At 47.9% G+C, this 24,877-nt stretch overlaps 8 protein-coding genes across 8 annotated transcripts; 5 read left to right on the top strand and 3 right to left on the bottom strand. All coding sequences in view use genetic code 12, as the record gives it.

Annotated features, from left to right (window-relative positions):
- Positions 1-398: 398 nt before the first annotated feature.
- On the top strand, positions 399-5,957 carry CXQ87_004562 (uncharacterized protein; the record flags this gene model as incomplete). The annotated part of the gene is made up of 3 exons (XM_025483000.1): positions 399-1,037; positions 1,563-2,272; positions 3,257-5,957. 3 exons carry the CDS (start codon positions 399-401, stop codon positions 5,955-5,957), a joined length of 4,050 nt encoding a protein of 1,349 aa, XP_025337943.1.
- Positions 5,958-6,083: 126 nt separating this feature from the next.
- Positions 6,084-7,751, bottom strand: ALO1 (D-arabinono-1,4-lactone oxidase; the record flags this gene model as incomplete). Its single annotated transcript, XM_025482999.1, has 1 exon — positions 6,084-7,751. The coding sequence occupies one exon, from the start codon at positions 7,749-7,751 to the stop codon at positions 6,084-6,086; it is 1,668 nt and encodes a 555-aa protein (XP_025337942.1).
- A 1,821-nt stretch (positions 7,752-9,572) lies between these two features.
- ERG13 (hydroxymethylglutaryl-CoA synthase) lies at positions 9,573-10,913 on the top strand (the record flags this gene model as incomplete). Its single annotated transcript, XM_025482998.1, has 1 exon — positions 9,573-10,913. One exon carries the CDS (start codon positions 9,573-9,575, stop codon positions 10,911-10,913), a length of 1,341 nt encoding a protein of 446 aa, XP_025337941.1.
- An 847-nt stretch (positions 10,914-11,760) lies between these two features.
- TUB1 (alpha-tubulin) lies at positions 11,761-13,153 on the top strand (the record flags this gene model as incomplete). Its single annotated transcript, XM_025482997.1, has 2 exons — positions 11,761-11,785; positions 11,832-13,153. The coding sequence occupies 2 exons, from the start codon at positions 11,761-11,763 to the stop codon at positions 13,151-13,153; spliced, it is 1,347 nt and encodes a 448-aa protein (XP_025337940.1).
- A 698-nt stretch (positions 13,154-13,851) lies between these two features.
- CXQ87_004558 (uncharacterized protein) lies at positions 13,852-14,610 on the bottom strand (the record flags this gene model as incomplete). The annotated part of the gene is made up of 1 exon (XM_025482996.1): positions 13,852-14,610. The coding sequence occupies one exon, from the start codon at positions 14,608-14,610 to the stop codon at positions 13,852-13,854; it is 759 nt and encodes a 252-aa protein (XP_025337939.1).
- Positions 14,611-15,882: 1,272 nt separating this feature from the next.
- CXQ87_004557 (uncharacterized protein) lies at positions 15,883-19,366 on the bottom strand (the record flags this gene model as incomplete). The annotated part of the gene is made up of 3 exons (XM_025482995.1): positions 15,883-17,918; positions 17,948-18,746; positions 18,788-19,366. The coding sequence occupies 3 exons, from the start codon at positions 19,364-19,366 to the stop codon at positions 15,883-15,885; spliced, it is 3,414 nt and encodes a 1,137-aa protein (XP_025337938.1).
- Positions 19,367-21,242: 1,876 nt separating this feature from the next.
- Positions 21,243-22,157, top strand: CXQ87_004556 (cytochrome-b5 reductase; the record flags this gene model as incomplete). The annotated part of the gene is made up of 1 exon (XM_025482994.1): positions 21,243-22,157. The coding sequence occupies one exon, from the start codon at positions 21,243-21,245 to the stop codon at positions 22,155-22,157; it is 915 nt and encodes a 304-aa protein (XP_025337937.1).
- Positions 22,158-22,543: 386 nt separating this feature from the next.
- On the top strand, positions 22,544-23,575 carry CXQ87_004555 (pyridoxine 4-dehydrogenase; the record flags this gene model as incomplete). The annotated part of the gene is made up of 1 exon (XM_025482993.1): positions 22,544-23,575. One exon carries the CDS (start codon positions 22,544-22,546, stop codon positions 23,573-23,575), a length of 1,032 nt encoding a protein of 343 aa, XP_025337936.1.
- Positions 23,576-24,877: the final 1,302 nt, after the last annotated feature.

Genomic DNA, 24,877 nt, shown 5'->3' with positions numbered 1-24,877 from the left:
AAAAAAAAAGAAAAATTGAAGTAGACCACTCTCGATTTCGATGCACAGTCACGAGCGAGTCCATTCAATAACTTGAATTGAATTGATAGATACCAGTTTACAGATACGCCGGTCCTGGCTTAATGGAATGCTCACGAGATTTTGTTTTTGGCCCAAGATATGACCTTAATCGGCAATTTCCTCACAAGTTGATAACCTCTCACGCTATCATTCCAAACAGGCATGTCCAAAACATCTACGCTTTGCGAGATCAAAATATGAAGGTGCGTAAAAATGAATCGTTGTATGTTGAGGGGCTTGTAAATGCCTTTTTCACCTCGAGGTAACTATAGGCTTATGAAGACCGAAAGAGTGATGACACTAATAAATGTCATAAAATCCATTCGAAGTAGAAATAGATGGATCCTTACTCTGGTACCAAAGCAAAAACACAAATGAAGCTCCTGATAACTCCCACCAAAGTCAAACCAGCCACAGAAACCACGAAATTGGACACTTTTTTCGTTTTCAAAAGCTTCGGCAACAACTTTCACCAGTTCAGGGAGGACATCCAAAACGTATCGAGCCAGAAATACTACTCTTTCAAGTCAGTGGGCTACAAACTCTCTGGAGAGTACCACCTGGTTTCTGAAATCCAAGTTCAAAGAGGGACTGACTCCAAGGGAAAGCTGACACTTGCCATAGAAAATGCACTTTGTCGAAACGGTGTCACTTCCTTTGGAGCAGGCCCACATCCAGACAGCAAGATGCTTGTGTTTCAGCTTCGAAACACTCAGCTCACCTTCGACTGGTCGGATTATGTGATACCCACACCAGTAGCAGCAGGATGTTTTTTCACGGTGGGAAAGGAAACCGAGCTGTTCCCTGGACCCCAGTTTCCAATGTCACATCTGCTTCACGGCGTGGACTCTGAGATGAATATGAGTTCTCTTTACAGCATCAACAACGAAGCTTCTTTGCTAGTGAAGGCACATTTCAATCCTCCACCCTTTTTTCAGCAGGATAACCACCGCCGGATTGTGGCTCCAGGAATGGAGGTATCAGATTTCTTAGCATTAACTTTTCAGGCAACAGACATGGCAGATTGCGAGCCTTTTCTCATTCTGAAAGTTTCCGTCGTGCTTCAGGAATTTGTCAGCGTTTATCACCATGGCAGTGTGTTACAGGAAACTCGGGAAATGACGTTACTCGAAAACGCCCCACATGAGGTGGTTTGGGTTTCTAGAAAGCCATTGAAACTACCGACTAAGACTTATGCGTGCAGACTTCCAAGCCTTGGTCCGACCTTCTATTCCGCGGATTTAACAAGAAGTTATGGCTTGAAGGTCTCGATGAAACTCACCCGCAAAAGCATGCCCCCGATAAGTACCTCTACGTTCATGGAATTGCACGTAGCGCAAGAACAGTCGGAAAGGCATAAGGAATCGTCTTCTACGTCACCAAATCAAGACACGGCTCTTTATGTGGAAACGATGGTGCCAACGGGAAAAGGAGATATTAAATCTTTTTTCCACAAAGAGTTGACAAACGTCGGGAGGAAATTCCAGCGCTACAGGTTTCAGTCCCACGGGAGCATAAATCTACTCACTCTCGAAACGTTTCTGGCTAAAATTGACGACCCCCCTGGCCTCCTTGAAAACATAAAAAGCTCAAAGAAGTATCTTCTTAAATTGCTTAAAGACCCACCAAACAACCACAAGATTTCCTCCAGAATCTTGAACCGTCCTGTTGCTGGAAGTGACATGACCAACTTGGACGGGCCGTATGCTTCTACTTGTGTGAAATCTGGAAAAAATCACCTCCAAGCCATCTCATTTGAAAAGAATTACCACTACATGAGGACATACTCCAGCTACAGTGTACCAGCAGGAGACGAATCGTTTCCTCTCACGGTCCTTTTCAAACACAATGAACATGGACGTTTCAGGCAGACCCGAAACTGGAGCCTCGAGGCCATAGTGGTGCCAGGAATGAAACTCTCGGAATTTGTGAGTCTACTTTTTGTTTTGCCGTTAAGTTATCACGACATGAAAAGAGTCAGACCGACAAACGATATAAGGATTCAGATCCATCGACTTGAGATTATTCTTATTCAGACCAAAGTGACGGCGGGGATCCAAACGAAAAAGGAGACTCCATTATTCAGCAAAGATGAACTCGCCGTGTTGTACTGGAGTAAGTTCAACGAAGGTGTTACAGGAAGTCGATATGCTAGAGCCATGAGGGTGCCTCCAGCTGTTATTGAGGGAGAGATTCCTTTGAATGCTGAACCGTCACGATATGGTTTTTCGAAAAGTGTGCAATACAGCGTAAAAGTGTGCTTACTGTGGTCGCATGGGGGAGAGGTCAAACGTTTGATGTGGAGCTACTTTGTCGAAATTGCCGAACCGGGGAGTGAGTAGTTGTAGTGGAGGTGCTGGTACTTTGATGAACGGAATTGGCTTTGGGTTGAGATAGTGCTGTATTGTCGTTTGTTCATTATGGTACCAAATCAAGGGAAGTCAGCCATGGAATAATTTGATATAAGGATGCAATTGAGGAAGTGGTTATTTGGACGCAGTAGATTGAGACATAATTTTCGTATAGTGTTTGCTTTTCAAAGCAGTGTTGAAGAAGGTTGTTAGACAGATATGTACTAGGGGTCGATGAAGGCGAGACTTTCGGGAACCTAACCTGAGGGTCTGGAAAGTGAGAATAGTAAGATCTTATCGAAGGTTGTTTTCATGAATTTATAGCTTTTTCGACTTTGCTCAAGAGATTTCAGTTTATAGAATAGCGTTTTAATGAAGAGGGTTGGAGAGTGAGTATGAGTGTTTCTATCGATCCAGTAGTACTACATTCTGATGCAGAGCCACCAGTCCTCTTGATTTGAAGGCACTGGGACCTATCAAAATCTGTACTATAGAAAAACGAAGTGAAGTCATCAATTGACCTCATTTCTGCAAAAAAAAAAAAAAAAAAAAAAAAAAAAAAATCCATATGCTCTCTGTCGGTATCTACCTCGAGACTGGCTGCGAAATGCAGCAAATGGCAGCAAATGGGTCCACACAAACACACTCAAATCACACAAACAAACCAATACGTAGCAAAAGGCAACATTTCATTAAACAAATTTCATCCCGCTTCATATTTCAAAGAAACCAATCCCCCAATCTTCAAAAAACCCACACTTCCTCCCCCACCGGTCACGTGACCACATCCAAAAAATGCCGGGGTCCATCACGATGAGATGAGCTCAAACACACCCCTCCACAAGCATGGCGAAAAAACGGTCTGGAAAAAACCGTTCCCAGCAGAAAATCCAGGATGCGTTCCAGCTAGCGGAAAGAGCCGAGTCACGTGGCAAAAACCAGCCCGAGTCCGACCTGGACGACGACCAGGACCTTCCGCTCAAAGAAGGTGTGCTTGATGCCAGGAAGTTCTTGAACAAGGAGGACGCCGAGTCAGATTTGGACGACGAGGAGCTTGACTCCGACGAGGCGCTCGGCCTGGACGATGAATTCGACGTTTTGAACTCGAAATTCTCTCAGACAATCAGAGATCAGCAGAAGCTGGGATACAGAGAGGAGCTGGAGGAAGAGGACCAGGGATACGAGAGTTTGGACGAGGCGCAGTTGGTGACGCTTTCGGAAGCGTGGGACTTGGACGACAAGGACAAGGCTTCCTCCAAGGGCAAGTCCAAGGAGGTTGTTCTAGACGATGCCATGGAGAGTGGGTCTGAATCTGGCTCTGAAGAGAGTTCGGAGGAATCTGGATCCGAGGAGAGCTCAGAAGATTCTGGGTCGGACGAGGGCTCTGAGGACGAAAAGGACATTTTTGGCGGTTTCTCCGACGACGAGGTCGACTTGAAGCTGACGCTCAGCACGGTGAACTCCAAGGTCAAAGCGCCAACTGAACGCCGCTTCCTCATCAACGAAAACAGAGAAGCCAGCGAATTGGCAATGCCTACTGGCGGAGAATCGCTTTCTCTCGCTGATATGCTTAGTGGGGTTGGCGAGGACGCCGACGATGCATACTTGATCAACAAGGAAGAAGAAGCCAAGCCTGTGGCTGTTCCGCTTCCGAAGCGGATCCAGGTCAGAAACGACCGGAGGGCCGCCTACGAAATCACCAAGGAGGAGGTCAACAAGTGGAAGGATACCGTGAGAACGTTGCAAGAAGCGGACCACCTTGAGTTTCCTTTGGCTCGTCCAGCTACTCAGGAAGAACAGGAGGAAATTGACCCCGAAAAGGCTTACGAAAACATGCGTTTCATTCCTGAAATGGAGAGCCGGAGCGAGCTCGAGAGCAAAATCCACGGTCTTCTTGAAGCCGGTGCCCTTGTGGACGAATCCAAGGAAGCCACCTTTGAGCAGATTGCCGTTGCGAAGCTCTCCAAAGAAGACATGTTCAAGCGTACCCAGGAACTCCGAAGAATGAGAGAACTCATGTTCAGAGACGAGCAGCGTGCCAAGCGGATCAAGAAAATCAAGTCCAAGCAGTACAGAAAGATCAAGAAGAGAGAGCGTTTGAGAGATGCCGAATTGGTGGAAGGCTCTGACGCCGAGCTGGACCCTGACGATCACGACATGAAGAGAGCCGAGGAGAGAATGTCCCAGAGACACAAGACCCAATCGCTGTGGGCTAAGCAAATGATCAAACTGGGCATTTCCAAGGATGCCCTGAGCAGAGCCGAATTGGAGGATATGCTCCGAAGTGGCGAGCGTTTGAGAGCCAAGCAGATGGGTTTGGACAGGGAGATTTCTGACGAGGATGTTTCGGACATTGAGAAAGAGTATGAGAACGACGAGGACGATGAGGCTGAAAGAGAAGGTCTCGGTAAGGGCATTATGGCGATGGATTTCATGAGAAACGCCGAGGAGCGCAAACGTCGTGAGAACAAGAAAGAGCTCGAGTTCTTGAGGGGTATCGACAGCAGCACCGGTATTGAAGAGTTTGAAGGCGGCTCCACAGAAAAGAACTCCATCAACAAGGTGAAGAACGACGGCAGAAGAGTTTACGCTCCACAGGTGGCACAGAACAGAGAGGAGATGGAGAAGTTGGACGAGGAGTTGATTCACGACTACCGTGACGACGAGGCTGATAATTTGGAAAACAGGCTCAAAAAGGGTACTGCTCGTGAGAGAGAAACCGAAGACGAGGAGCCTCCAGCCAAGAAGCACAAGGTTGAAGAAAAGGAGGAATCCGAATTCGAGGGATTCGACTCAAAGAGCGATAACGACAGTGAAAGCAGCGAAAGCGAGGCTGAAGAGAACCCGTGGTTGGTTGCAGACGAAAACGACGTTTCCGCCAAATCAAAGAAGTACTCCACCGTCACCGAAGACCTGTCGAAGCTTCTGAAAGCAGCCAACAAGATCGAAAAGCACAAGAGCAAATCCGGCAAGAAAAACGGCACTAAGGAGCCCACGACCTTGATCGATATGAAGCAGGTCATGGACGTGAAGAAAGGCGACGCTTTTGGCAGCGATAACGAAAGCGACGACGACGAAACCGACAACCGCATGTTCAAGCAGCTGGGACTCATCAAGGAGGCTTTTGCCGGAGACGACGTTGTCAGCGAATTCCAGGAAGAAAAGAGAAGACTTATAGAGGAAGAGGACGACAAGGAAGAGGACATGACGCTCCCCGGATGGGGCTCATGGGGAGGAAGCGACCAGCCACAGAAACCCAAAAAGAAGTACGTCAGAAAGGTCGATGGCGTGGCCCGCAAGGACACAAGACAAGACAAGGGCAAGGACAATGTGATCATCAACGAAAGACTCAACAAGCATAATTTGAAGTACCAGTCCGCCAATGTGCCCCACCCGTACGAAACAAGAGAGCAGTACGAGAGAGCATTGCGGATGCCTATTGGCGAGGAGTGGGCTTCGAGAGCCACGTTCCAGAAGTCCACATTGCCCAGAGTCATTGTCAAGCAGGGTACCGTTGTGGACCCATTGAAGGCGCCCTTCAAATAAATGTATAGTAGTAAAGGCATAAGTTAGGAAGCCAACTGGCGTCCAGCCATTCCATTGTAGTAGCATAATTTATAAATCGTCTATGCCCTGGTCGAACTAAAGGTCACCAACCAAATATCTCAACGGTCACTCAATCAAAATACCGTTTCTGACGGCCCAGGGCTTGCCGCTCATGAAAACACCGTTAGGGTCCATTTCCCTCCTCACGTCGTTGTAGGCCTCCAAGCTGGGACCAAACCACTTCTGCATCACAGGATCAAAACCAAGCATTGAGTAGAACTGCTTGCCGCCGAAATCCAACTGCGTCTTCAAGTCCTCCTTGGTGTGGTGGTCGCCAGGCAATCCAATAAAGTTTTTCGCCCAGTGGGGCTTACCTCCAGCTCTGGTCATGGCATCCTCGAAAATCTGGTACCAAGAGTGCGTGGGCACGTTGAAACCAAAAGGTCTGTACATCGTGGCGTTGATGAAAAGCGTCAATTGGTCATTGGTGACCTTCTTGATGTCGTCTTCATAAGGCAAGCCCTCGGGCGAGTTGTCCAAGAAAGGTCTCAAGTTGTTACCGTGGATAGGACCAGCACTGACAGCGTCTCTTGTGGCCAACCACTTCTGAGGAGGATGCAACGAAGGCTTGCCGTCGTCGTCAACAAAAGCCTTGTCGGTGTAAGTCACATTGGAGCATCTGACCTCGATAGGCGCATGGACGTAGAAATCGTTGCTTTTGGCAGCCTCCTGGATCTTGTCGTTGAGCTCAGTCAAAACGTTGATGCCCTCCTTCAAAGGCGCCAGCCACTCGTTGACAAACTGGGAAAACAAGCAGTCCATGTTGAGGCCCTCGACGGAGTTTTGCACGGCAATATCTCCACTTCCAAGGGTCTCGACGTCACCGTACTGCTGTCTGAACACGAAACGCTCCACCCACGGCGTGAGTTTTGGGTAGATGTTCACGGAAACCCACAAAAGCGACTCGTAAAACAACCTGCCGAAGAAAGTGCCGTACCACGAGGGTCTAGGGTCGCTCAAGGCGTCTGTGGACTTGGAAGCTCTCCAGCAAACGCAATTGCCCGAGTAAGGGAACCACCAGATTCTGATAAACTCCGAGTCGAGCCAGATGGAGTCCCACTCGCGCAACAAGGTCGAGAATTTGATGATCTCCTGCTTCGACTTGATGGTGTACTTAGGCACGGCTCTCAAGGTGACCTGAGTGATGATACCGATTTTGCCAAGCGACAAGAGGGCAGCCCTGAAAAGCTTTTCGTTTTTCACAGAAGAGCACTCCACCAACTTGCCCTCGGCGTTAGCCACCACAATCGACACCACCTGCTGACACACCAATCCGTGGTACTGAGACGAACCGTGAGTGCCTGTAGAAATGAGTCCCGCCACCGACTGGTCGGAAATGGAGCCCAAATTCTGAATCGCCAAGTTGCTCTTCTTCAAGTACTCGTTCAACTGGTAGATACGGATACCCGCCTCGACAGTCAAATCAACATATTTAACCTCCTTGGCAGCTCCAGACGTCGTAGGACCGTAGTACTCCTGCTGGCCCAAAACCCTGTCGAACTTGTCCAAATTGCACAACCACTCGTTGGTCATGGTCAAGTCGGAAGGCGAGTGGCCCAGGCCCACGGTCATGATTGTTTTGTTGAGCTTGGACGCCTGCTTGATGAGTTCCTGGATTTGTTCCACCAGTTCAGGCTGGAAAATGGCCTGAGGCTTGCAGAAAAACGTGCCTGCCCATGTTCTGTGGATGGTTTTCCTTGTGGTGAACGGCTGAAGCAGCTCAGGCACAGACATTGTGGAATTGAAGGAGGAGGTTCGGAAGAAATGGAGGTGGAGAGAGCGACCGTTTTTTGCCGGCATACAGGCGCAGTAAGCGACTCGGCTGCGTTTCTCCGAGATACCGCTTCTAGATACTTTTGAGGGATTGTGAATTGTGTTTTTGGTTTTGTTTTTCGATTTTAAGGCGCGGTTTTTGAGGTTTGATTTTTGAGGTTTGACTTTTGATCGTTTGAGGTTTGGTACCAGGGGGTGGCAAATGCTGGACTGTGTCACTTAGCTGCCTGATGCGGTATGGCTTGCTGCGTGTGGAGTTATGTGGTTGTGTTTGGAGGTCCGTTTGCTGTGGATTTGGGGATTTGGTGGAATTAAGAAAATGGGGGATTCTGATTGGTGGGTTTGAACTTGGGGATTTGGTGAGTGTGGTGGGACTGTCTGGTGGTTGGTTGAAGGTGGTGAGGCTTTTAGGTGGTGTTGAGTTTGCGTTTAGTTTTCGCTTCTAGTCTTGATTTTAGAGATATTGTATTTTCAATATTTGCTCCGAATACTGTGGAAAGCTTAACAGACTATAGATTGATCAGGGTCTTTTGGGCTGGCTTCAATTGCACTAAACCAGGGAACGGATGGTTGACTGAATAGTTTTTATAACTGCGTTTCCATGTGCCATATCAGCAATTTGCTACTGTTTGGTTTGATAGTCAGTTGCGTAGCAGTCTATTGATCGAGGTTAGAACGGAATTTGAATAATGCCGAGTTCACACGATGGCTAGTCAAAGGTTTGAGATTTGGGTAAAAGTCAACGAATTTCAACGTCAATGCATTTGTTTTGAGCCGAACTCTAGCTCATTGTAAAGCGAAAACGATCCTTTCCATTGAATGTGCCTATCAATCCTAATCCACGATTGAGGTCATCAAACCTCTTGAACCATGCGCCCAATTCAAATCAGTTCAGAAAAATTGTAGAAAACATAAATGAAGATAGAAAGCATAAATGAAGATATCAAAGCAAGAGAGAAAATATCAAAGAGAGTGTGACAATTGGTTCATCGAAGCGAGTTCTATATTACGGCATTGGGTAGAACGGAATCCGAGTTCAACTCAGTATGGGTCAAAGAAGTAAGAATAAGCCATGAAGTGTTCATTTCACCAAATTCATGAAACTTGCCAAATGACTCAAAAACCTTTCGAACAACTCTTTCTCGAAAATTACCATAACAGAGCTACAGACTATCACCACCGGTTCTCCTATATCCACCAAGTCAGCCAATGAACATCTTTTACTCACTTTTTTCAAATTTCACCCCAAATTTGCTCTAAACCCTCAAATTCCACTCCAAACTTGACCTTCCACTATCTACACATTTTTCTGCTGCACTAACACGTCTCGCCGAAATACCGAGCGGACCCTCACATGATGAACCGTCCTGAAATCCATTACATCACCAAGTGAAAAATCACCGCCCGCCCTGGATCTCGATAAAAAATTGACCACATTCAAATTCAGGAAAATCAAGAAAACCAACAAATTCAATAAAGTCCTTCTATTGGAAAAGTGCACCCACCCTCCATCGGCTACACGTAACCGACACTTTTCGCAGCCAGTGAGCACCCGCGTATTTGGAAGCACCAGCCACCAGAGCCAAAAACCAGACTACGGCGTTTCCAATCACCCCTTTTAAAAAAAAAAAAGGAACCAAAAGTCCAAGCGGATCTCCTTCCCCTTTTATACCCTTGGTGAAGTGGGGCAGAATCAGCCGCGCCTGCACAACGCGCCGTCGTATTTCGCCCACTTCTTCGTTTAGGTTGCAACTTTTTCTCCAAACCACACTTTTTCCTGAAATGCCCAGCAACATCGGTATCAAGGCCATCGAGGTCTACGTTCCTCAGAACTATGTCAACCAGGCCGAGCTAGAAAAATTCGACAACATCCCCCAGGGCAAATACACCATTGGCTTGGGCCAGACCAATATGGCCTTTGTCTCAGACAGAGAGGACATCTACTCGCTTTGTTTGACCGTGACCTCCCGTCTTTTGAAGAACTACAACGTGGATCCTAAGAACGTCGGTCGTTTGGAGGTCGGCACAGAGACCCTTTTGGACAAGTCCAAGTCGGTCAAGTCCGTGTTGATGCAGCTTTTCGGCGACAACGACGATATCGAAGGTGTCGACACCATCAACGCGTGTTACGGTGGTACCTCTGCCGTCATCAACGCGGTCAACTGGATCGAGTCGCTGTCCTGGGACGGCAGAGACGCCATTGTCGTTGCTGGTGACATTGCCATCTATTCTCAAGGTGCCGCCAGACCTACTGGTGGTGTGGGTTCTGTGGCGCTTCTTATTGGCCCAGATGCTCCTTTGGTGTTTGACGCCACCCGTGGTTCCCACATGGAACACGCCTGGGACTTCTACAAGCCCGACTTCACCTCTGAGTACCCAGTTGTCGATGGCCACTTCTCCTTGACCTGCTACACCAAGTCCTTGGACCACGCCTACCGCAACTACTCCAAGAAGATCACCAAGCAGGAGGGCAAGACCGTCGGCGTGTTGGACCACTTTGACTACTCGGCTTTCCACGTCCCCACCTGCAAGTTGGTGACCAAGTGTTTCGCTCGTATGTTGTACAACGACTTCAGGTCGAACCCAGACGCCTTCAAGGACAAGCTTGCACCTGAGGTGTTCGAGGAGGTCTCCAACATCTCCTACGAGCAGTCGTTGACCGACAGAAACTTGGAGAAGGTGTTCTTGGGCTTGGCCAAGGAAGAGTCCAACAAGAGAGTCACCCCAGCCTTGAAGGTCGCCACCAACACCGGTAACATGTACACCGCCTCGTGCTGGACCTCTTTGGCTTCGATCTTGTACTTTGTCGGCAACGAGGAATTGCAAGGCAAGAAGCTTTCTGTCTATTCTTACGGTTCCGGTCTCGCCTCCACCCTTTTGTCGCTTAACGTTGTGGGCGACATCTCGGCCATCACCAAGGTGTTGAACTTGGAGCACAAGTTATTTGCCGGCAGAACCCAAAAGACTCCTCAGGAGTATGTTGATGCCATCGAGTTGAGAGAGAAGATCCACTTGAAGAAGGACTACAAGCCCACCGGCTCGCTTGACGACATTGATGCCGGCGTGTACTACTTGAAGGAGATTACCGACAAGTTCCAGAGAGTGTACGAGGTGAAGCAGTAGATTGGTGGATAGTGCTCGCGGCCTTGTATTTATAGGAAACCCTCGCCGGAGGCGACGCATATATTCAACACCCTAGACGAAAATAGATTGTTTTGTAGGGAGGCGATGTGACCACCTTCACTTTTGGGTGTATATATGAGATGAGATGATGAAGGAAGTAGCTTGAGTGTTACGATGATGAAGGGTCTCAATAAACAAAGTATATCAATAGAAACAAATTCTCGTTAGAAAGAGATTACTAAGGAAAGAAGCAACTCTGGTCGTTTTTCGATTTTCTATTGTACATCTTAATCTCTGGATAACGGTTTCTGGCCCAATTGGGAAAAATGGCTGCGAAATAGACACCAGTTGTAGAAGTCAGCCATACACTGATAATCCAGTCACTTGACTTTGCAAAAAAGAAAACTAAAGTAGACAAAAATCGAATGTTCGTTATGAGGAGACAATCAAAAGCAGCTTGTCTTTCCCAACTTTTGATAACTATTTGTAGTAACTCTTCTTTGACAATACAGTCTCACCAGTAACATTCAAATAAACCCGCACACCATGGAGCTCTTGAAGAGAAACTAAATAATGGCCATCTTTACCCCCTCAGAAATCCAACAACAAACTCCTCTCTCAAAAAAACTCTCCCAACCCACCTTTATCTGAACCGTTTGGGGCCCCAATAAGGCTGGTGTACGGATGTCCTTCTATTTTGATCCCGTCCGAATCGAGAAAATAGACGATAACTGAATCGCCTGCCTTACGCACCTCATACATTATATTCGCGGGTCGTGCGTGCACCGATAGGTAAACACTCACAAACCAAATCTCAAAAAAGTCTCCCTAAACCTCAGCAAAACCAATGAGAGAGGTCATCAGTATTAACGGTATGTGCATTGAATATGATAAAATTTGAATTTAACTAACGTCCAGTCGGCCAGGCCGGTTGCCAGATCGGTAACGCGTGTTGGGAATTGTACTCCCAGGAACATGGAATCAGACCAGACGGGTACCTTCAAGAAGGATTGGACAGACCCAAGGGTGGCGAAGAAGGTTTTTCTACTTTTTTCTCGGAAACCGGCTCGGGCAAGTACGTGCCCAGAGCTTTGTACGTGGACTTGGAACCTAATGTGATTGACGAGGTCCGTACCGGTGCCTACAAGGACTTGTTCCACCCAGAGCAGTTGATTGCTGGTAAGGAGGACGCTGCCAACAACTACGCCCGTGGTCACTACACCGTCGGTAGAGAGATCTTGGACGACGTGTTGGACAGAGTCAGAAGAATGTCCGACCAGTGCGAGGGCTTGCAGGGATTCCTCTTCACCCACTCCTTGGGCGGTGGTACCGGTTCCGGTTTGGGCTCTTTGCTCTTGGAGCAGTTGTCCATTGACTACGGTAAGAAGTCCAAGTTGGAGTTCGCCGTGTACCCAGCTCCCCAGGTGTCCACCTCCGTCGTCGAGCCATACAACACCGTCTTGACCACCCACACCACCTTGGAGCACGCTGACTGTACCTTCATGGTTGACAACGAGGCCATCTACGACATGTGCCGCCGTAACTTGGGCATCTCCAGACCCAACTTCAACTCCTTGAACTCCTTGATCGCGCAGGTGGTCTCCTCCGTGACCGCCTCCTTGAGATTCGATGGCTCCTTGAACGTCGACTTGAACGAGTTCCAGACGAACTTGGTGCCTTACCCAAGAATCCACTTCCCCTTGGTCTCCTACGCCCCTGTCTTCTCCAAGACCAGAGCCAACCACGAGTCCAACTCCGTGTCTGAGATCACTGCCTCCTGTTTCGAGCCAGGTAACCAGTTGGTCAAGTGCGACCCTCGTGTCGGTAAGTACATGGCCACCTGTTTGTTGTACAGAGGTGACGTTGTCACCAGAGACGTCCAGAACTCTGTTGCCCAGATCAAGGCCAAGAAGACCGTCCAGTTGGTTGACTGGTGCCCTACCGGTTTCAAGATTGGTATCTGCTACCAGCCACCTACCGCTATTGAAGGTTCCGATTTGGCCTCTGCCAAGAGAGCCGTGTGTATGTTGTCCAACACCACCGCCATTGCCGAGGCTTGGAAGAGAATCGACAAGAAGTTCGACCTCATGTACTCCAAGAGAGCCTTCGTGCACTGGTACGTTGGTGAAGGTATGGAGGAAGGTGAGTTCACCGAGGCCAGAGAGGACTTGGCTGCTTTGGAGAGAGATTACGAGGAGGTTGGCACCGACTCTTTCCCAGAGGAAGAGGAGGAGTACTAAGATCGCGGTGATCTTTCTGTTATACCCACATGCTGCCTGCCGCAGCATGCTTGATGCTTGAGGATATCTAATTTAGCGATAGTTTATTTCTGCTAGGGCCCGTTTAATATACTAGTGTTTGATTGGGATGTAGGCTTGGCCATATCTAGAGAAATCAGGTTTTGAGTGAGGTGAAATCCATTAAATGTATGAAGCGAACGAAAAAAAAATAACTTTCGAAGATGTCTAAAACAGCGAGTTGATCAAAGAAGGAACAGAATTAAAGGCAACGCAAATGCAAATAGGCAAATTGAGTGGGAAGCAGCAGAACCATGAGATATTGAGATACCTGGAGTAGGAACATTTCCTGGATCTGAAGTAAGGTAGTTGGTTGGCTCAGACACCCATTCTTGAACGTCAGTCTTAATTTCTTCGAAGGTGTTGGAATCGACAGACAGTGTGTCAATTACGACACGGGAGGTAGTTTCAGAAGTGAGCGAGTCACTTGTTAAATCGGAAGAGGCTGTTGATTGAGTTTCGCTCAATGAGGCTCTAGAGGGGCTTTCAGAAACATGGCTTGAACCACTGGCACTTTGTGTTTTGGAAGTAGGGGGAGTTCCAGAACTCAGACTGGTATCTGAAGGCCTGAAACTCTTGCTTTTTGAGGTGATTGAGGCCTCTGTTTCTTCGGACGTTTTTGAATGACCAGAATTTTCTGGTCATTCAGAAGTGAGAGTATCCGTAGTTTGCTTTTCAGAAGTCTGGCTTTCAACAATGTGGCTTGCAGTAGTCTTTGTTTCAGACTGACTCTCAGTCGTCTTTTTCTCATATTGACTCCCCGAAGCCTCTGTATCAGATTGGGTGGTCTTTGTCTCAAAGTCTGTTGATTGAGTATCAGTCGTCTCTTGATGATCCAGACTTTTGGTGTACCTAGAAGTACCAGAATGAGTGGTAGAAGCCTCGGTTTCAGAAGCAAGCAAGTATTCAGAGGTGTTGTTCCTTGCACTTGTATTGAAATCAATTGTCTCTTGATGCTGGGAATTCAGTGAGTGACCAGAAGTGCCAGTCTCCACAGTACTCTTGGATTCAGTTGTTTCCTGATTGTGTGGGGACTTCGTTGTTTCAGAACTGACCTTAGAAACTCCGCTTTCAATAGTCAGTGTGAACCGAGAGGTGCTCGTTTCAGAGCTTTCAGCCGTTGATCCTTGACTCACCTTGGTCAAAGAAACTGATTCAGAATGATCCGATGAGAAACCGACCCCATCCAGTTCGGTTGAACATTCACAGAGCTCGGTGAAGGTGTGAGTGACAGTTACCACAGTGGTTTCAGTAACGGTAGTAGCTGACAATCCAGCCAACGAGCTCGTTTCATCGGTGGCCGCTTTGGTGTTTAAATCATCAAAATCAGCAGAGTCTGAAACGGCAAGAGCTTGAGCAGAAAAGGCACCAAGCCCGATCAAGAGGGAAAAAGAGACCATGGGAAGAAAACTCAGTGGCGGAAAAAGCACAATTTATACATTGAGCTATGGAGAATTGGCAATTGCTCAAAGCACCGTGCTACACTTGGCAATGTTTAAGAAGCACAGATGTCTCATTATGCTTTTTAAGCTTTGATGAGGCCTGAGAAGCGGAACGGATATTTATTAGAGTGGCCCTAAATGAGCCAGACATACTGGCGTGCAGTTATATCAAGACATTTTTTCGACAATGACTTTTCAAGAGCTTTCAATTACTCGCCTTTTGCTCAGGCTGTGGCACTCTTTTGTCAGGTGTGCTTTTCATCAAAACTCTAAGGTCAATGGCAATTGTGGCGGAAATAGCCGAGCTGCTTAATCAGTCCCGCGGGTTTGAGAAACAAAGCACAGCTTTTATTTTACGGACGTGCCGTTTCTTCAACAATTTGGCGGTCGATGATTCTGTTGTATTTAAATCTCCCTCAACAGCAATAGGAGATAGAGGAGAAATAACCCCAAGGTTCCCACTTTGATTTCATTCAACATAGCAAATAAAATTCGATTCAGTTAAGGTTGATGTTGCCGATATTTAGTTTTTCCGTGTCTCAAAGTCTGGGTAACTGCAAGGGTCCCTAAGTTTACGCATCCTTCAGCTATTCCAACTGCAAGCGAAGCTGGTCTGTCTCAGCTTGTAAGATATACCAGATGATGACAATGAAGAAAAGGAAAAAGAAAATAATACATGACAACAGAAGAACACTTCGATGAAAGGAGTATAGACGAAACAGAAATGCTTTTTAGGGTGTCCTAGGCTAGGGATAGTGATGTATGGTTGCTACAGCTTCAAAGTTAATCGAAGGGGACTGTAGCTGACGCTAGGTTTATCCGTGTCACATGCTGTTCGACGTAGTCCGGGGATAGCATCGAAAGGGCGAGTCTTTTGTGATAGTGAAAACTCAAAGTACAACGGCAAATAGCGGATAAGGTTTGCAAAAGGGGCGTTGCTGTACCGAGGTGGAATCTTAGACTGCTCTTGAAGTCAATGAATGGGAAGTTTCAGCATGAAATTTGACCAAACCCCACCCATTGAGCATCACGGACTGCCATAAATGATCCCCCACACTCAATTCTTATTTTACTTCAATCTGTTTCTGTCCCCAAGTTACTGATTAAAGTGTATGCTACATTCTTGTAAGCACTGTCTACGCTATGACTAGAAAATTATTAATTCCATTAAATATAAAGTAGCGAACGAAAGCCGAAACGGCGATTGAAGAATAAGAAATAACCGAGTCATTAAACAAAGAAGTGAATCAATGGCAAAACAAGTGCAAAAAGACTCATCGAATGAGAAGCAGCAGAACCGTCATAGGTGGAAACTGCTGGAGAAGAAGGAGCAGCAGAGCTGAAAGCAACAGGAGTTTCACTCGATGTTTCCTTAGCAGCCACTGAAGTAAGGTGAGAAGACGACTGAGAAACCAAATCTTGGATAGCAGTTGCAATGCTGGTTTCATAAGTCTCTTCGATAGAGCTGGAACCGAGGGTCAAGGTTCTGGTTCTCTGCACCACGAGGGTGGTTTCAGGAGCGGAAGAGTGGTGGTGATCCTCGGTTTCAGCTGGGGCACTGTTGTGTGGGATTTCAGAAGAACCTTCAACTGGAGTTTCAGAGGCCTCAGGGACATTTTCAGAAGGAGAACCTGAAACAGGAGCTGGGGAGGTTTCACCAGCAGGAGCAGTTTCAGAAGGACCCTCAGTCAAACCAGTAGAAGTGGTTCCGACAACTGTTCCCACAGAGACACTTGTAGACTCGGTGTCGTGATGGTCAGACTCGATAGGGAATTCTGGAGTTTCAGACGCACCAGGGGTATCAGATGGCAAGCTGGTCTCTGGGGTTTCAGAATTCTCGTGCTCTGAAGTGAAGGTTTCTGGGTGGTCAGAGGTCTTTGGGTGTTCAGTCTCATGGTTGTCGGTAGTCTGGTTCTCAGTGGTTTTGTTTTTAGTGGTTTCTTGATGCTCCGAAGTGTGAGAGTACTCGGTTGTTTCAGAGTGGGTTTCAGAAGCCTCGGTTTCAGAGGGAACTGGGTACTCAGTGGTTTCATCAGTCTCGGTTGTTTCATGGCTCACCTCAGTAGAAGTCTCAGTTTCAGAATGACCAGAAGGAATGCCAACCACAACAGTCTGGGTTCCAGATTCACAAGGCTCAGTAGTGGTGAAGGTGACAGTTCCCACGGTGGTTTTGGTGACAGTGGTAACTGGCGATGGAGGAACCTGAACAACCACAGTGGTGGTTCCTGAAACACACTCGGTAGTGGTAGAAGTGACGGTTCCGGTCCATGTGGTGGTGACAGTGGAACAGTCTGGTTGGGGAACAGTGTTTGAAGGAACTTGGTTTGTGGTTTCCTCAGAGTGGGTAGATCCAGTTTGGGTTGTGCCTTCGGAGTGGGTCGAATCAGTCCTAGTGCCCTCAGAATGGGTGAAGCCAGTCTCGGTAGTTCCTTCAGTTTCGGTAGTTCCCTCAGAATTGGTAAAGTCAGTCTTAGTAGTTCCCTCAGAATGGGTGAAGTCGGTCTCAGTAGTACCCCAAGTCTTAGAAGTGCTTTCAATCTTGGTAGTACCGTCAGTTTGAGTAGTACCCTTGGACTCAGTGGTACCCTTGGACTCAGTGGCCTCAGAATCAGTGGTTCCGTGGGTGTAAGTAGACTTTGTCACAAACCCAGAGCTCCACTTCGTAGAACTGTTACCGTACTGGTAAGATTCAGAGCTCTCAGAACCAGTCACAATGGAATTGGTGGTTTCAGCAGGAGGAACCCAGGTAGTAGGAACGCCAGTATCACAACTCTCAGAATCAGTGGTGACACCAGTGTGGCCAGTCTCAGTTGGCCAGGAAACAGTGTTCTTGGTTGAAGTTTCAGATTCCCAGGTGGAACAGTCAGTCTCCCACGATTCAGTATTGTGGTGGTCGGTTTCAGAATGAGTCTTTTTGGAGCCACAAGAACAGCGGGTTTTAGTCTCCCAGGACTCCGTCTTGTGGGTTTCAGAACCAGTGCAGTCGGTTTCCCAGGATTCGGTCTTGTGGTCGGTGTTCCAGGACTCAGTATTATGGTCATCAGTAGAGCAGTCAGTGTCAATGTCCCAGGATTCGGTCTTGTGGCCCCAAGATTCAGTATGTTCAGTCTCCCAGGATTTAGTCTTTCCGGTTTCCCAGGACTTAGTAATACCGGTCTCCCACGTCTTGTGGTCAAAGTCAGTGGAACAGTCGGTGTCAATTTCCCAGGACTCAGTATCGTGGTGGTCAGTTTCCCAAGAGTCTGTCTTGTGTCCCAGGTCTTGGTCTTATGGTCCCAATGGTCGGTCTTGTGACCCCAGTCGTCAGAACAGTCGGTTTCAAAACCCCAGGACTCGGTCTTGTCCCACTCGGTCTTGTGACCCCAATCTTCAGTCTTGTGATCCCACTCGGTCTTGTGGTCAAAACCAGACTCGGTCAGGCAGTCCTCGGTTTCCCAGTTTTCAGTCTTGTGACCCCAGTGGTCGGTTTCATGATCCCAGTGGTCGGTTTCATGACCCCAGTCCTCTGTCTTGTGGTCAAAACCATCGTCACAGTCGCTTTCCGTCTTGTGGAATTCATCACTCTCAAATTCGTCAGTCTTGTGGAATCCATCGGTCTCATGGGAATCAGTGGTCTCACTAGGTGGAACAGTCACCACAATGGTATTCGTAGAAGGACCGGTCACCGTATTCACAGCAGTAGGGCAGCCGTAGTTTCCAGTAACCGTAGTAACCACAATGTCATTGTAATCGCCGTCACCACCGGTTTCACCGTTCTTGTACATGTACCAGCTTGTAGACTGGTAGTCCTCCAAGATGAAACCTCCACAGCTGAACTTGTAAGAGTAGCTGTTGGAGGAACGGAAATCCTTCTTGGGAATAGCAGCATTGACGTTCAAAAAAGGCCTGAAACCAGCGGGAATGCCACTAAACGAAAGCTTGGCCTTGGTGGCAGAGCATTCATCCACATTCACAGAGCACTTCTCAGCAGACTGAGGAAAGTAGAACTCGTTGATCTGGTCAGAAACCGAACCAGCCACAGACTTGCAGTCGAGCTCGACGCCGGAATCTGGGTTTTCGATTTCAATGTAGCCCGACATGCCGTCAGCATGGCACTGGGGCCCAAAACGTAGTGCTGGTTGGTGTTGAGCAGAACGGCTTTTCTCAAGAAGTAGGCGCCGTGTTCGATGCTGCCGCTGAACACATAGGAGCTTCCGCCGGTGAAGTCAACATCACAGGATAATTTGTTTTCGCCGTCGGCCCAGGTGACAGTGTTCTTTCCTGCTTTCCAGATCGTAGAGGCAGCCAAGTTCACGGAATCGCCCAGCATGCCAGCATTGAAGGTGAAGGGAAATTCCACCGTGCCTTTGACTGAAGAAACCTTCTCCACGGCCGCAAGCGCCGTACACTGGAGTTCACAAAAATCAACCACATTGTCCCCGCTGAACAATTCACATTTGGCAAACGAGGTATCACCAGCCACAAGCTCAAGGCTTCTGGTGCCTGAGGTGAACTTGTACACATACGGCATGCGCAAGGCAAAAGTGTCGCCTTCCTTGACGTTCATTTCCTTGGAAATGGACCATCCAACCGTAGCAGACCAGCTGGGTGTTTCAGGCAGACAGTCTTCCGGAGCAGAGATGTGGTCGATGCTGTTGAAGATGCCTGTCTTGGCACCGGCAAGGGCTCGAGCCGAGAAGGCACTAAGGCCGATCAAGAAGGATGCAGAGACCATGGTGGGGTTGGTTTAGAGGTGGGAAGGGCTGGCTTTATACGTTTTGCTGGATTATGGAGAATTCAGGGTTGCTCGAGTTTGGCCACAAACACGGGCGCTTATCCTTTAGAGGAATTAGAGGTGGATATTCACGTATGTGGGTTTTGACGAGGCAGCATTGGCGTATCGTGGGGTATTCAGAGTAGGGTGGTATTGGCATGGAGGTGAATGGAGGGGCTGTTTTCTTAAAGAATATCCATTTTCTTCACAGACGAAATCACGTTTTATTGTACATTTGGTTGTTTTTTGTTTTGCTGTCTGGTAATTCAGAATTGAAAGCTCCCTGGCTTGGTGCCCGGTGATCCAGGCTGCATTGACGAGGTGGTACATGGCGATAGTCGCCAGAAATAGCCGAAACGCAGCCTAATTGGGAACGCCGTTGGACAAGCGAAGCACGCCTTTTTTTTACGAGTACACCGTCGCTTAGTCCACCGTTGATGTGCCTCAGGGGAGTATTCAGGCGGCTTTTTGCAGCCACCCAAGCCATTGTGGAAAATGGACAAGAACAATAAGATTTTTGATTGTGAGTTTTTTTTTCTAATATTCAGAACTTGATTGTTTACCTCGGAACGGCCTCTTCTCCGAATAGGCTGGCGCTCGTCTAAGTCGTCTGGATTTCTGCAAAGGTGCTTAAGTTCACGCAGACCTCACATTCCCAGCTGTGACGGCTGCAAGCGAAGCTGATTGTCTGGCGGAATTGTAGTATTCTTCGGTCAAGGAACAAAGGGGTGGAGATTTTTTTTTTGTAAAATGGGTGGACGAGTATGGGGGTTTGAAACAGTCAATGGGGTCTGGTTACGGGGCTTTTCTTCAACTCCAGGAAAGTCACGGTTCCTGAAAAGATGTGGCGCAGTTGCCGAAAGGCTATTTTGTCGGTGTCGGGAGACCCTGAAGGTGGTTGTGGGGATATCCGAGGACTGAGTTGACGAGGTCTAGAGTCGTAGGGCCACGGTGAGGGCCACGGTGAGGGCCACTACGGTGGAGGCTGAAACGAACGGTAGGGTTATAAAAAAAGGTAGATGAGATTTAAAGATTGAGAGATGAAAATTGTGAAGGATTTCAGTTGGTGTTACTTAGTGGATGGAATGTAGAGTAGAACAGCTGAATCTGATGGGAGAACACTTCTGAGGATAGAGTCACCGACAAATATTCCAGAGCAACCGCAAACTAAACAAAAGTGTTCTTTATTTGTGAAACATCCAGCACTGCATTGGCTAATGGCTATTGGCTACTGGTTTGAAGCAACTTTTAGAGATGGGTTGTGGTCTTGACGATGGATGGGGCCAGACTCTTCTATGGTACCAAGGCTGGAACAGAAGCCGGAAACCAGCAACTCAGCGGAAACAGGCCATTTCTTAATTTTTTTTTTTGGATTTTTACGAAATCGAAGCTTTGCCCGGACATTCCCCGGGGTGTCTCCATATGGGGTGATTTTCGTGCCGAGGGTCTGTCGAGACGATTTCCCATGGACAACAATTCGATACTTCGAAGGTGAAGAAAAAAAAAACCATGGAAGTCGCTTGTCGAATAAAAACGACCCAATTTGTCATTAAACGACACTTTTTTTTATTCATCGCCAGAATTCCCCGGCTGTGTCGGTCCTTCCATAGGGTTCTGTCGAACTTTTCGCAGCCAACCAGACCACCCCTTCTTCACGCCAGCTGCCATAAAATTCATAAAACATGGCACCCCTAAAAGCTTACACCCCAATTTGCCCAAGTCGACTGAAAACGAACCCGTGACGGTCGTGGCAACCGGAAATTGGGAAAATTCCTCCCGGGTCACGTGACCACACCCGCCTACTAATGCGATGCTCTGGTTTCTTCAAACCACAACCATGGAAGACAAAAGAGAGCTCCTCAAGCAACCGCTCCACGGGATCTACATCCCCATCGGCCTCATTCTTTTCGGAACCTTCCTCTTCGGCTGGGAGTATATGCCCTACAGCATTGCTTTCATCGTAATTGTGTGTTCGTGGAACTTCTATGAGGCGTGGAGTCGAAGACTGCTGGTTGAGCCTGTCAGATGGAACGAGTTGGCGTTGATCGACAAAACGGTCATTTCCAGAAACCTGGCCATCTACAGATTCAAGCTCAACCACGAGGACGAGGTTCTCCACGTGCCTACCGGTCACAATGTCGCCTGTTGTTTTACCATTGACGGTAAGGACGAGATCAGGTACTACACGCCGATCCTGAACCGCTTTGACACGGGGTTTTTCGACATTCTCGTCAAGCTGTACCCTCAGGGCAAGGTTTCGAGGAAGTTCGCCGCTCTCAAGGAAGGCCAGACGGTGTTGTTCCGTGGTCCTGTTGGCCGTTTGGAATATGAAACCAACATGGCCAAACACATTGGGTTGGTGGCCGGCGGCTCGGGAATCACGCCTATTTTGCAGGTGATCACCCAGGTGATCACGACCCCCGAGGACGACACGAAACTCTCGCTTATTTACGCCAACGAAACCGCCAACGATATCTTGTTGAAGGCCGAGTTGGACGAGATTGCAAGAAAGTACCCCAACTTCTCCGTGCACTACACCTTGAGCCATCCTCCTGCGGAGTGGGACGGTTCCACGGGGTACGTGACCTCCCAAATGATGCAAACCCACTTGCCTCCTCCGCTGCTGGAGAATAGGCTCTTTGTGTGTGGACCTCCCGAGATGAAACGTAGTCTTATTGAGATCTCCCAGGGGTTGGGCTGGGACAAGACCACCATGAAGTCCGCTCCGTCCGATCAGGTTTTCTGCTTTTGAGTAGCAGGCTGTGGAAATGGCTGCGAAATAGGCACCGTTTGCGAATCTGGAAAACGTTGGATTCGGAGAGGCTGCCTAATCGGGACACGTGCTTTGCACACCCTGGCGGAGCCGACCGCCCCTGGAACGTGATTTCGGGTCGATTATGCTTTTAGAACAAAGTCTAAACCCACTATCAGCAGCAAGATCTACAGAACGGAAGTACTTCTGAAAACGGGTTTATTCCTGCACACATACCACCGGCCATTGACAGGTGGAATTTCCTAATCAGGACCTACACCCGGTGTTGCTTCATCGCCTGGAGCTCACCGTTCACTATAAAAGAGCCTCCACCCGTCCAATTGCAAACCCCATCCCAAAACCAAATCTCAAATAGATCCAAAAAAATGTCCGTGCAAATCCCAGGAAAGTACGCCTACGGTACCATGTCCATGACCTGGACTCCAGAGCCCGTCTCCAATGAGCAAGGCTTCGAGTGCTTGAAACATGCCATTGAGAAGCACAACACCCAGCTTATCGTCGGTGGCGAGTTCTACGGACCCAACGACGTCAACATGAAGATGAAGGAGGAGTTTTGGAAGAAGTACGGCGCCAATTACCCCGATTTGATCATCTCGATGAAGGGCGGCTTCAACTTGCAAAAGTTCGCTCCTGACGGATCCAAGGAGTCCGTGACCAAGTCCATCGAGAAGCTCGCCTCGTACTTCCCCTCGGACAAGTCCAAGAGACCCAAGTTGCTCTTTGAGGTTGCCAGAGTGGACCCTACCATTCCTTACGAGAAGACTATCGGCTACATCAACGAGTTCGTCGAGAAGGGCATCATTGACGGTATTTCGCTTTCGGAAGTCGGTGCCGGCTCTATCCAGAAGGCCCTCTCCGTTGCTCCTGTCTCGGTGGTCGAGGTGGAGTTCCACTTGATGTGCCAAGATATTCTCCACAACGGTGTGCTCGAGGAATTGAGCAAGCACAACATCCCTGTGATTGCGTACTCTCCCTTGAACCGTGGTTTCCTCACCGAGTTTGCCGCCAACGACTTGGAGGGCTACCTCAAGTTGTGCAACCGTCCTGGTGACATCAGAGGTGGTTTGGGCAAGTTCTCCGGCGACAACTTCTGGCACAATGCCAAGTTGGTGAAGGCGTTGCAGGAGTTTGCGCACAAGAAGGGCACCACTTTGGAGTCGCTCTCTTTGCTGTGGATTTCTTCCGTCGGCGGGTCCGAGAACTTCTACGGTATCAGCAAGATCCCCAAGATTTTGCCTATCACTTCGGGTACCACTGTGTCCAAGATTGACCGTAACTTGGGCTCTCCAGTCGAGTTGACCAGAGAAGACTTGGAGGAGATCAAGGCCATCTGTGACGCTCACCCTGTCAAGGGCTACCGTTACAACGAGCAGGCCGAGGCCCTCAGCTTTGCCTAAGCGCCGTGTATAGTTTGAATGGAAAGGTTATGACGGTGGATGTAGGGAAATGTTTGAGAGAATAAGATCGAACGAAGCTCCCGGGTATACCATGGTGTGCCCAATGCTTTGACGTCTCCGAGATATGCTTCATTATACGATGGTCCGTTAATATCACTTCAGGATTGATGCTTCACAAATTTGTAACTCACATCATGTCATATTGTTAGACTGAAATTATATACTTCCATGTATCTTTGCTTTTTTGCAGTCTTAACATCAAAAAACGATTCGCTAAGGACCTTACCCGTGGAATCCAAGAAACCTCAGAAATCATCCCAATGCTGCCATTCTTGTTATCTTATAAATGTCTGAGTTCTGCTTGCAGCCAAATCACTTCCACTATCCAAAGCAGCAGTCATGTAGCCTATTACACGAAAAGAATAAACAAATGGCAGCACAACATCCTAAAAGCAAATCCTCATCGGTATCGTTTCTCTGCTGGTTTATCACAATTACCTGCCCTGGAGGTGGTGGCTGTTGATAGAAACCTGCATAACCTTGTGGAGGAGCATTATAGTGTGGTGGAGGAGCGTTCAGATACTGCTGATTATAGGCCATTTGGAATTTGAATATGAAGTTCATTTTTGAAAAAGTCTATGCTTTATATTCGAGAGAAGACTACTACCTAGTTGGCGAATTTATGCAAGAAACGGCCCGGGCTATTTCTTGATACGCAGGGTATGCGTTATGGCGCCGCATGGCAGACCCTAGAAACCGATGAAGCGTATGAGATTTATAAGCGATTCTGAAAAATTTATCAATTCATCGCTCAGTGCATGATCATGTTAAAATAACTCATTCAAAGAGAATCGTTACTTTGTGACAAGATCTTTTAGCGCTTTTTCGGGACTCTACTTGCATCTCCACATGCTGGGTGCATCCAAACTAGAAAAAATCATCGGAATACACGTTCCAAAAACGTACGATGCCTCGAGCGGCACCAATTTATACTTCATGCAAGAGTTCTGTTATGCAGCTTTAGCAGCTGTTTTGGTCGTTCTGACGCATTCTGAAGGTCTGGAAACTTTTGACAAAGCACTTAATGCAAGCGTGAAGATGAAAAACAACGACGGAATTGGGGTTGATTCTTCATCTACAGTAAAATCTCGGTTGAAAGAAATGAGATGTGCAAGCTTACAAGGCTCCTTCAATAACTAGTGGATTGACAATGTAAAGTGTCTACGTTGCAATCTTAATAAACCTCCAAAAAAAAGAAGAAAAAGACGTTCATTTTTTCACTAAAATACCATCACTTTAAGG

Source organism: Candidozyma duobushaemuli (assembly GCF_002926085.2).
Source record: "Candidozyma duobushaemuli strain B09383 chromosome Unknown E_B09383, whole genome shotgun sequence".
Classification (NCBI taxonomy): domain Eukaryota; kingdom Fungi; phylum Ascomycota; class Pichiomycetes; order Serinales; family Metschnikowiaceae; genus Candidozyma; species Candidozyma duobushaemuli.
Note: the sequence above shows the minus strand (reverse complement) of the source record. Positions and strands in the feature narration are given on the sequence as shown.